This window comes from Hippocampus guttulatus, chromosome 8, assembly GCF_054856545.1.
Source record: "Hippocampus guttulatus isolate MCC_2025c chromosome 8, RoL_Hgut_1.0, whole genome shotgun sequence".
In the NCBI taxonomy this organism is placed as follows: Eukaryota; Metazoa; Chordata; class Actinopteri; order Syngnathiformes; family Syngnathidae; genus Hippocampus; species Hippocampus guttulatus.
Window position 1 is genome coordinate 18433961 of NC_141268.1, and position 12079 is coordinate 18446039.

The 12079-nt window shown below is 42.4% G+C and overlaps 1 protein-coding gene across 2 annotated transcripts in view; it reads right to left on the bottom strand.

Moving 5' to 3' along the window:
• The window catches only part of cita (citron rho-interacting serine/threonine kinase a), a 32494-nt gene that overhangs the window by 17461 nt on the left and 2954 nt on the right, over positions 1-12079 (bottom strand). Inside the window, exons 6-19 of one of the 2 annotated variants that reach the window (XM_086117247.1) lie at positions 10544-10686; positions 10135-10228; positions 9851-10057; positions 9274-9427; positions 8043-8232; positions 5565-5670; positions 4393-4536; positions 3927-4046; positions 2046-2216; positions 1873-1926; positions 1741-1794; positions 799-939; positions 519-644; positions 39-134 (exon numbers count right to left, since the gene is read on the bottom strand). In XM_086117247.1, coding sequence (XP_085973373.1) covers positions 39-134; positions 519-644; positions 799-939; positions 1741-1794; positions 1873-1926; positions 2046-2216; positions 3927-4046; positions 4393-4536; positions 5565-5670; positions 8043-8232; positions 9274-9427; positions 9851-10057; positions 10135-10228; positions 10544-10686 — 1800 coding nt within the window. Of the gene's footprint in view, positions 1-38; positions 135-518; positions 645-798; positions 940-1740; positions 1795-1872; positions 1927-2045; positions 2217-3926; positions 4047-4392; positions 4537-5564; positions 5671-8042; positions 8233-9273; positions 9428-9850; positions 10058-10134; positions 10229-10543; positions 10687-12079 lie in introns of those variants that run through there. The other variant, XM_086117246.1, reaches the window with a different exon arrangement.

A 12079-nucleotide genomic window follows, 5' to 3' on the forward strand; every position in this document is an offset into this window, starting at 1 on the left:
TCATCCTATCGAAGAAATTTTCAGCCCCGTAACGCCACCTTAATTTTGTCCTCATAAAGCCTCTCCTTTTGGATAAGCTGAGTTTCCATCCTTTGTGCCGTCGACTGCGCATCCCTCAGGTGGTCCTCCAGTTCCTGGAGGGAAAGGGTTTAGGTTAGTTGAATAATACAAAGAGTCGAATAAACAACCATTTCCGGAAACGCATGTTCACACACCAATGCAGATCTGTTTGCACAAAGCTACTATGGCAACAAATACACAATGAAAAGAAACAGAGAAACTTGCATTGAGAAGTTGTAAATCCACAAAACGGCCGTAGCTGCGCCTGTTCATGCTGAGACGGTCTATACAGTCTGTTGATAAGCTGCCATTTATGAGAGCTGAGCTAGCTAGTTCATGCAGTGTGCAAGTATGAGCTCTCAGAAGGACCGATGAAGATAACCAGAGATGGGCAGTGGGTACGATTAGGGGTGGAGTGCTGAAGAGTATTAAGGAAGTCTTATCTGTAGGTCTCTCACCAGGATCTTTTCAGCCATCTGCTGGATCTGCTGGGATTTGGTCTGAATGTCATCTTTCAGCTTATTCTCCCGGCGCTCAACCATCTCCAGCCTCTTTACCTGGTTCTCTAGGGTCTTCCTGCCCTCCTGCTTACACACCAAAAACAAGAAAATGAGACATGGGGCGAAGCGTACACGGCGACAAAGTTGAAAGAGGTGGAGGGAGTAGAACAATGGTAACAGTGTGTGAATATTTTAGAATAAGGAGAGCAAGGTGCAGCATTTTTGTCTAAAGTGGTACCTCTGTCTCTCTCAGACGTCGTTTGAGCGTGTCACTCGAGTCGCTTTTTCCTCGCAAGCGCTCCAGGTCTCGTTCCAACCGTTCTTTGGCCTGTCTGACATTCTGCAGCAGTTCGGTGGCTTCTGTGCTCGCTTTCACCGCCTAAGGGAGATCAGGAGGTTAAAAGGCAAGTTAGTGGATCCCTGGACAGACTTCCTGAAACATTTGGACCAGACATTTGCACTCATACAGTGAATACAAGATATTTGCAGATTTAAGAAAGCCATAATTAAGATTCTTCAAAATCTTGTTCGTGGACTTGCCGTAGTCATATTCAGGGAGTCAGATTTCTCTCATTTATGGAGAAAAATGACCACGGATTAACTTTCTCTACAATATATCTCTCATTTCAGAAAATCAAATGAAAGACTTAAGGAAATCTGCAGGCATGAAATATTAAACAGCAATAATACAGAATAAACGGGGAACAAGGAAGGCGACGGCGATTGCCGGACCCAGCTTTCTAGTTCATTAAGACAATTCCTTGTCTCAAACATACAAAGAGGACTGCATTACTCTAAATCAATAGTTCTTAACCTTGTTAGAGGTACAGAACCCGACCAGTTCAACGCTTCATTAGTGAAAAATAAAAATATGATATATACTGTATACAGTATTTTTTTTTTTTTTGAAAAACAAATTCAAGACATAAAAAAAACACATTATTTAAAAACAGAAAAAAGTAAACAGTATAAAGTATACGTTTTTTTAATTGTGCACAAAATGAACCAGCCAGTAATGGCCAAGCGGGCATGTCATAACTAATTGACATGTTGAGTCGGGTGTGTCTTAAAACCTCGATGGCAGAGGCTCTGTCGAATCCGTGACACGGATTCACCGATTTCCTTGGGTTCGATCGAACCCAGGTTAAGAGCCACTGCTATAAATCATCGATAAATGTACCTTTGACAGTTTGTCCTGGAGCTCTTGGATTTTCACCTGCTGCTCAGCATTTGTCTTGAGAAGTAAACAAATGGTGAAATATAACTACAACAGCAGCACCATGAAACGATCACACCGTGAGTCTCACTTTACCTTTTCCAGTTTGGAGAGAAGCTCCTCTACCTCTGCTCTACCTTGCTCTTTCGCCTGGAAGCATATAGAATGATGAAGTACACCTTATCCAATTTCCAATGTTTACCATGTAATAAGGCAACAGGAGCAGTGATGTGTTGTACAGTACACTGCATATTTCTTGGATAGTGTACCTTCTGAATCCTCTGCTGGTACTCCACAGCCTTCCGTTTGAGGTCCTCGCTGGTTTGTCTTGAGTCTCTAAGTTCCGATTCATAGAGGTCACTACGGCGGCGCGCAGCGGACAGGTCCTCCTCCAGCTGCCTGATGGTCACTTGCATCTCCTCCAGTTGGGCATGGTACTCCTAAAACAACACGTCCGTAACAGAATCTCATGGCGCCAATAAAAGAACTGCATCAATTGTGCCATCACACAGATGAGAACGTTTAGGTGAGCAAGACAAAGCCAAAGAGCATTCATTTCATGTCTATTTATTATTGCAGTTGTACAGCAGTTTGTCCCTTACATGTAGCTTGGTGATGGGCAAGTTAAATGACGGAAGGGGGCCACAATTTTCATCAACGCTTTTTCATTTACTATTTCTCAGTGCATGTCTAAAAGAGACACTATTCAACAACACAGATAGAAGCAAACAACAAAATAACATGTTGTGATTTTTTTTTCCAGTGCTTGCATAAAAATTACCATTCAAGGATGGCACAAAACTTCTCAACAGCAAACCAACATGAAGTGAAATAATTTATTTTGTTTATGTTTGAGGTACGATGTTTGTCCTGCATGCCAGTCCAAATCCACATCAAATTATTAGGCCTACTCAAGTACAAAGTAGTATAGAGCATAAGAACCAATGCAATGGGAACTAAACCACGTCACCCAAATTCTTCAGAAAACTCTGATAAAACTCCAGTTGTAAAATCCTAGTCTCACATTCCGACAAACAAGAACCACAACAAATAAACAGTTAAATTATTGAAGGGAAACAGTACCGTATTCCAATGCACTGAGTAATCCTTACAGAGCAAGCTACGTAATGTATGACTCACGCAAGTTAAGTACTTCTCTCAATGGCCCTTTTATCATAAGTTTGCATTAAATGCTTTGTGTGCTTTTATGCATTCGAATTATGCGATAACAAATTTCAGAGACTCGTTTTGAACAGCATGAAAACAAGTGAGCTGTTCTCTCGCTTTACAGACCAAGATGTGCTGACATTGTTTCACCGCGCAGCCAGCTATAGAAGCTGCAGTGCACTGCAGTAACGATTGTTGATCTCCATCAAAACCAAATCAAAGGTAACACGGAAAGGCTGATTAAATGTTTCACATAATCTATGATAGCTAATTCTGCGATTCTTTAGTGGAGAGTCAAGCTGAAACACATTGCTGAACATTTTTGCTTTATCTTGATAAATGATAACTTGGTTGTTTTTTTTTGTTTTTGTTTTTTTGGGGGGGGGGGGGGGGGTCCTTCATGACTGTAAGGGTATTTGTAAAGTACTGTATTACACAGTAAAACGTGTACAGCATTCTCCGATCCCAAATGCAGAATCATTAGGCCTATCTTACCCCTGGAGACAACTGTAGGCAAGCGTGATGATTAATGATCAAAGTCACTTATTTCTGTATCTTGCAGGGATGCCATCTGCAGGGATGACCTTTATGATTACAGAACCACGGAAACCCTCAGAGGTGGTGCCCTGCCCGGGAAATATGCAAGGTGCAGCATTGCACTGCTACTCCGCCATTTCATGATTACAGGTCAAGACAAACATCCATCCATCCATTTTCAGGACTGCTTATCCTGAACAGGGTCGCGGGGAGTTGCCGGAGCCTATCCCAGCTGACTTTGAGCGGAAGCCAGGCAGGTACACCACTACAACACCAGCGACTGTCTAGACAAAGACTGATCGCCCATTTCGATGGGTAGATGGACGGAGCCGACAGACTTTCCCTTTTAGCCGGTCGTCTTTGAATTTTGTCATCATGCGGGCGCTAATGGAATAACAAGCTTATATTGACGATGACGAAAGGAATGATGCAACCATGATACATACTTGTTCTTTAATTTCCTGCAGCTTGTTGCTCTGCTCACGGATGTCGTGCAGCAGCTGCATTGCTTTGTCATCTTCTCTAGAGACTTCCACGCGCGCCTCCTCGAGGCTCCGCTTTAGGCTCTGCAAACACAGCAAGGATCACGGCTCAAAGTCATATTCGTTTATTTGGTCGAGGGCACCATAGCACGCAACCTTTAGAGAGAACGACTTGGTTTTAAGCTTTCATTTGAGTTCCCTCTGTATTTGATTAGTAAAGACAGAGAGGTCTAGGGCGAAACGTCAAGATCTAAGAGCTTGCTTGATGGAAACATTTCACATTAGCATGACTACTGGAAATCCAAAAGATTTTGCTGAGGCAATTGGGCTTTTTGGGAGGGCATATCAGAAGGTGTTTGTGTAACTCACAAAATATCTGGAGGCATTCTCTCACATCTACAGAGACATAATTGCGTGCTGTATGACTCACACTGCACTCCGTAATGTAGGTGGCGAGGTCTTGTTCGAGGATGCTCCTCTGAGTCTCAGAGGCCTTCAGCTCCACATCTTTCTGGTGTAGCACTGACTCGAGATCAGTCATTTTGCGTTGGAACCTGGAGATCTCCTGCTCCATCTGAATGCAGGGTCAAATGAATCATTGAATAAAATCCTGTCTTGGTAGACGTCAAACTCAGGCTCAGGGGCCAAAACTGGCCTGCTACATTATTATATGTGACCTGGGAAAGCAAATCTCGTGCATCAACTTCCATGTTTTTTTTTTGCCAAAATTGACAACAATCTCCTGCAGCAATTTTTCGCTTACCGGACCCCTTGTTACGGTAACTTGAACAACTATAATCCTTCTGGTTTTACAACAAGCTATCCATCAATTTGTTGTGTGTATGTGAGAATCTGATGATGCAATTAAACATTTATATGCTCATAACATATGGCCCTCAGAGTTGAAAACAATATGACACACGACCAAAAAAAAAAAAAAAAAAAAAAAGGAGTTTTACACCAATTATGTTGTTGGTTTGACTACACTAATGTGTTGGTAACCACTTGAGAGAGACTTTGGCAGTCGGCTACTTATGTACTAATACGAATGTTTATGAATTCCGCACGGCACCGTGTGTGACCTTGAGGAGCTGCAGCGGGCCAGCATGCACTGTGTTCAGTTCCCATGTAAGTAAATCAACAACAAGGTGGTTTAAGACATCTAAAGGGGTTACGACTGAGTTATGACTCAACTGATAGCCGATAAAGGCCACTTTGGAAGAAGAGTGTCACCATTTATAGGGGACTGAGTGACAATAAACAGAAAAGAAGCCATAAACACCAATGCTTGAAGGGGTATCATTTTGGGGATTGCCCCATTCTCTCCTGCTGCTTATAAGGCAAAATGACTGGAGCATGAAACAACTCTCAGAAAAAATAAAACAGCTAACAATGAGTTTCTTAAACACAAGAGCGCATTTCGGTGTCCGGAGCATAATCGCTCAAAACCGCTATTTCACAAGGTGGCGCTAAGCGTTTTAAGAAAAACAATGTTAAAACAAGAATAAAATACATATGTAAACACCTCAGGAAAAAGTGTTTGTTTAGAGCCATTGAGCGGGGTGCAAATGATTGGAATGGGACCACCAGCAAAAGTCTGACCTTGTGACATTTGTCTTGGGTTTCTTGTAATTCTTTGCTTTTAAGGTGGAGTTTCTTTTCCATGGAGTTGGTCTTAGCAGGAGAGTTGAGGCCTGCAGACACTACCCTAGAGTCAACAAAAGCAAAATAATAAAAAGCAAAGGCAAAAATCAAATCAACAACACATCATCACTCCTTACCAGGCCAAACATCAAGGTTACTTGGTGGTTACTTGTGAGTAACACGCAGCTAAAACATAAATCATAAGGTAACTAGAATTCTTTACAAAAAAGATGCGATCTTTATTTAACTTTTATGTGCGGAACATTTTAATTGAATTGTAGTTCAAATGACTGGGGTGTCATTGAGCAAGACTCCGATATCCCCAAGTGCTCCTCAGGCGCGAAGTAGCCCCCAGCCCCAGTGTGTATTTGCTTCACATTTTCTCTTAAAAAAAATAAATGAAGTAATAAAACAAAAAAATCCCAAAACCAACATCAACATTTTTTTTTAAACTTCTTCACAGCACTGTATTTGCTCTCTTCCTAGGATTACCATAATGTGGCTATAACTTTAATACACTAATATTGTCTGAATCTGTTGTGGAATATTTAACATACACCACACACGGACAGCAGTATTGAGGCATATCGCTTAATCCATCATTTAATCAATCGGGGGCTGCATTGAATTAAGTCCATGTGAATCAAAATTCAGTAACGAGACATTTTGGACACTTGTTTTTATTCCAACAATCTGCAAACTGTTTAGGGAAGGCCCTTTTCCAGGATGACTGTGGAACAGTTCAGAAAGCAAAGTAGATTCAAATGGCATCTTTCGATGAGATATTCACATTTACACTTAAAAGTGAATATTGTTCTCGTTACCGGTATTGGAGGAGACTATTTGCTACATTAGGGGGTTGGCAATTAGTTAGGGCAAGATATTTGCCAAGAAAAAGACTTAGGACCACTTGATCTCCTCAATGAGCAGAGATCATTCCCTGTGGGGTCATGAAAGCTCTCACCATGGCCATCTTGGCTGTGTTCATTCAAGGCAATTTGACCTGATTGTCCATTTCATTTGAGCTCTCCATTTAAATGTTGGACAATTGACCAAACCACTTTGACCAAGGATGACCATTTTCCTCCACATTCCATTTATGGGTGAGTTAAGAACAATAAAACAAACACCTGTACATACATTTTACACCTTTAACCTTTGGTATTTAAAATTGCTACCTTGATAAGTGTACGAAAAAGAAGATTAACAGAAGATAAAACGCCACATGATCTGTTGCTCATTTCCCCACCCCCTCCCGAAAAATCACCAGTCAAGCACAGAGTATGAGTTTCAGACACGCTGCTCAGGGGATTTTGTTGAGTGTCACTAATGAGCAGTCAGACACGTTCACCAAAACAAAAATGACAACAAAAGAAGGATTCTACAAACCCCCAAACCACATTATTAGCATTATCATCATGCCCAGCATTCTTGGGCTCAATTGTCTCTTTTTTTCCCGGGAGTCTATAATGCATATGCGTGCGCCCACACATCCTAGGAGTGCCTCTCTTTCCTGAGTCAACAAGAGCAAAAGATACAGTACGAGTAGTAAACATAACTGCTGGTATGCAACAGCAAAAGAAAGAGACATTTAAAAATGAAGAAAATAAGACAAGGCGATGAGAACAGTCAAGATGGGGGTGGGGAATTGGGGGAAGGAAAAACACACCGCACATTGGTCACCATAGAAATAGATGCTCCCCCAATCTCAGCTCTTGCTGTCTAATCTGCTCGCGCCTTTTCCTTCCTCTCTGTTACTGCAGCTGTCATGATCCGCAGTCTCCAGCACGATCAAGCTGGCACAGGCTAATCAAACACGTCCTTTTGGATTATTACCGGAGGTTAGGAAGTCAAACAGGATCAGGGATAATTTGGGTCCCACAATAACAGTAGAGAGGGCGGGAATGTGTGTGTGTGTGTGTGGGGCGGGGGGGGGGGGGGGTTCCACCTCTCAGCGAACCTCATTGACACACTCAGCTGCATACCAATCAGCATCAATGGCAAGACAACACCAGCTCACAGCCCCTGACCTGTGAATTTGCACTCCCTGGGCATCGGATCAACGACATGTGCTCTCAAGACACAGAAAAAAAAAAAAAAAAAGAATCGCAGAAAAAGAAGCAACACATGCAGATTAAGTAAACCTCCTCCTGTTTATGCTGTCTCGCACAGCATTTTGCAAAACCCAATTTGTCCTCAACAGACATGACACTGACAACCCAAGTGCCCAGTCACCGAAAACCATGCATGCGCCCTGGAATTTGTTGTTAAGCTAATTAGAAATGTGGAGACACAGGAAGCGCCAATGGTAGCATGGGGTCTTTAATTAACAAAGGTGATAGGCGTATGCAAGAGGTCCACCAGATGAAATAGGGAGTGTGTTTAAAAAAATATTTTTAAAAAAGCCAAACAGTGCAGAGAACAAATTGAACTTACTCTGATTTGGCCAACGTTGTCAGTGCTCTGCTGAAGAACCATCCTAGAAAGGGGAGATCCTTGCCCTGGAAGCCCACAGGGGGAGCTCCTCGCTTGGATGCTGAGGCTGGCCGGGGGGCTGCCTGCGCCGGCTCCTCAAAATTAGAGGTGTCATCTTCAGCGTGCAACGCAGGAACAAAAGGTGGGACAGCTGTCGGGGTGGGGAAAGAATTAGAGTCGGGAGCGAAAAAAGGCAAGGGAAATGTTTTGAGAGGCAGACAGGCTAGTTCAAAAAAGGGGGGTGGGGGGGGGGGACAGAGGAGGAAAGAAGGAGGGGAGGGGAACCTCGCAGAGCGGTGTGCGCCGAGTGCGGTAAATCGCACGTTGATGCACATGGTGCCTCCGTCCCTCCCTCCTCACGCTCACTCACTCGTTCGCTTGCGCTTATGCTCACTTGCCCTCTCTCACTGCAGCAGAGCAAGCTTCCCATCTTAAACCAGAGCTGAAGCCTAAATATCAATCTGCATCCATTGATAAATACATAGGCCTACCTGTGTCTTTTTGTTTCATACAGTTTATTAACCAGTTAATGGAATTCAATTCAAAAACTGTCAAAACAAATTGGTAGCATATTCTTCCATTGGCACATCGTCTGCAGATGACTACAATCAAAATTCAGCAAAGATGAGAATGTTTGAGAAGAGAGGGGAGGGCTTGCATATCAATATTTGATAACAACGTCAGAATACCAAAAATAACTTGTTGATTCATCTCGAAACGTGACGTATTGCAAACAGCGGGCGAATTCGGGAATCACAGCATTGTTGTGCATTCTAATGTGACGACACTTGAATGAAAATGTTCCCCGGTGTGAATAGTGTGTGTAATTTTATCACAGACGCTGTGCTGAAAATGTCAACCTCTTCCACGTCTTTCTCTGTTATCCAAACCAGCATCATGTTCTGTTGCCAATGCAATCAGTCATTCATTGATTTGATTTTTTTCTTTTGACTCAGCATGCAAGCTTGATGGACAAAATATGATTTCTACATGATGCCCCTTAATCACATTTCTTCTCCATTATTTTGTTTATGAAGTGATGACATCCCCCCAAAAATTATTATTATTTTTATTATTAAAAACATTATTATTTTGAAAAGGCCTAATATTGGCACACATAATCGCCCAGCAGATTAATCGGCCAGGCCCTATAAGAAAGCAACAGATAGCCAGAGGAGAATCTCTACCTCACCTTGTCGTAAATTGTTCCAGTCCACTCTGGAAAAAAACGAGTGGCATCTGAGTCCTTGGAATCCCAGACGTTCTTTAGCTCCGCACAGCAAACTGAGCACCAGGTCGACAAACTGTTTACTGGCACGCGGCTCTTCTGGAATCTTTAGATAACGCTAAAAGCAGACAACATCCACTTCAACGTTCAGTTATATACACACACGGTATATACGTATTTATTGAGTAATCAATCAAGTGAGTAAACAATATCTGTCCATTAACCATGCAAGAACTAGAAAGCATTCCATTTGACGCAACTTGGTTTTTGCTCATTATTAGTGTGATTTTTTTTCTTTTTTTTGTCCATTCCTTAAGATGAAAATTTGTCAGGTCACATTTTTGAGATGAGAAGGTATGGCTTACAATCTCTGTTCAAGTTCACTCCAAATGTATTTTGCCGTTTGCGGTCAGAAAAGCTAAAACAGAAAACAAAACTACAGAGGGGACTAAGAGACGAAGCCCAATTACAAGCGAATAAACAAATGAAGCGTGTTGTCTGTATAATTTTGCGTATTTGAGAGTTTCAAAACAGTAAGCACCTGGAAGTTGAGGATGTTGTGGATGGTCCGTGTTGAAGTGCCATCAGAGAAAGGCAGCTTGGAATATATCATGTCATAGGCAATGACCCCGAGGGACCACCAGTCACACTCCACGCCGTAGGTGCTGTGAGGGCCCCCGTTCATGGCCTCCAAGACCTCAGGGGACAGGAAGTCTTGGGTTCCCACGGGCACTGTGGGAGTGGCCACCTGGATAAAGATAAAAATGACGCACCAGTCAAGTACAGAGTCATTCACACAGACAGCAAACGTTATAATCCACTCACCATTTTATTAGCTGTGAGCTTGGCAGCTGATCCAAAATCTGCCAGTTTAATGTGACCAGTCCGATCGATTACGACGTTTTCGGGCTTGACATCTCTGTAAGTGGTTATGTTCGAAGAGATTGCTTTCAAAGGAGGTGGTGGTTGGCTCATATTTGTGACATGCATAATAAGTCAGTGCACTTTTTTTTTTTTTTGTCAATGAGGTGAATTTCTGTTTGATGAATGGGTAGCTTGGAGCTGTTGATGAAACAAGAAAGTGGCAGGAGACCAGATGAATTCACTGTTTATTCTATTTCCAACTACACTCAAAAGGCTTGTGTCCTTTTCCTGTGTCATTTCTAGCCAGGAGATACCCATTCAACAACTGCAACTACAACCGTGACTCTGTAAGATCACAAAGCAGTCTCACCTGTGGACATAGCCCAGCTGGTGGACAGCATGAATGGCCTCCACCAGCTCAGCCAGATAGAACTGAGCCATGGACTCGTCGAACTGCTCCTCGTATCGGTTGAGCAGGGACAGGAGGTCGCCGCCTGGCAAGTACTCCATTGCCTAATACACAGTTGGAGGCAGTCAGAAACCAAATACATACCGGCGGGATCGCTATTTGGGTCTGGTTTGGTTGTGACTAAAATACGCAGCTAGCTCATGTTGAGGATAGATCTCGAAATGCCCATAAGCGGGACTATATTTAGAAAAACAGGCAACAGTAGAACCATGTGTGAGATCAAACCACATTTCTGTTTAGGATTATAGGGTGGCTTTCATTTTAGATGATGTAACATCAGATGCGGTGGTAGATTATACGTGACATTGCAGTCAAACAACTGTTCCTCTAAAAGAAAACTGAAATGGCACAAACGGGACAATCATTGCAGAGCATGCCTGTCTGTATTCATAAGCATCAAACCAGTACAAGGCGAGGGGGAAAAAAAAAGTCTTCCAAGTTTACAAGCATAAATCTAAATGTGTCTCTCCATTTCTCGCCTCTATTGTCTGAAAGCGGAGATGAAAGGCTTTTGTTCAGGCTGATTTCAGCTATAAGGCGGCAACCATTATAGCCATAACAGATGAGAGCCCCTGGTGCATGAATGGTCGGCAAGTCTGAATGAGAGGGAGCATTTTGCTGTGTTACCTAGCAACAAGGGAGACTGGGAGCCTCTCTACCACACGGATAGAGATGGATGCTTTGTATTTTCCTCCATGCTCTGCTGGGGAGCAGGGTGAGACAGAGGGGCAATAAAGAAAACGCACGAAGGGAGAAAGAAATGGAGGCGGACAGGATAAACATGTGAGGGCTCACTTCTCTAAACAGTGTCAACAGTGTGGACACGGATTATCATAAATACTGGACAGTAACGTTCTTTATTACTGTCAATCAATTCAATGTTGACATCAATATTTATTGATCCTGACACTACTACATTTTTTTTCAAAATTACATTTTGTTTAAACCTTAGAGGAAATCAACGTCTCCTACCCGTTCTAAACCATAAGGACATTCTCAATTTTTTAGGGAAAAAAAGGTTTATTTTGCGTTTTTCAGGAGAGCTATTTTTGTCCCTCAACACAAAAGTGTCGCTTTTTTTTTTTTTTTTTTTAAACAAGTTGCTCCTCACACCGCACACTTCAGGTTCCTTCCCGGAGCAACTCATGTATTATTCTGACTGATGTCTCGGTTCTATTAGTTTCACGTACTGAAACTCACAGCTGTGAAGGAAAAATGGAAAAACAGTAACCTTCACAAAAGCACGATAAGTACATTTTGGTACGCTGTGAGGTTTTGTGCAGAATTATACTTTTTCCACTGTCAAGATCATCATGTACTGTATTTATACTCCTTTCCATAATCATTGAACTCAACTAATTCAAATTATTCATCTTCCTCAAGAGACACTTGCTAGTCTGGTCGCTGTTTTCAGTGCCCGACAACGTATTAGTTTGA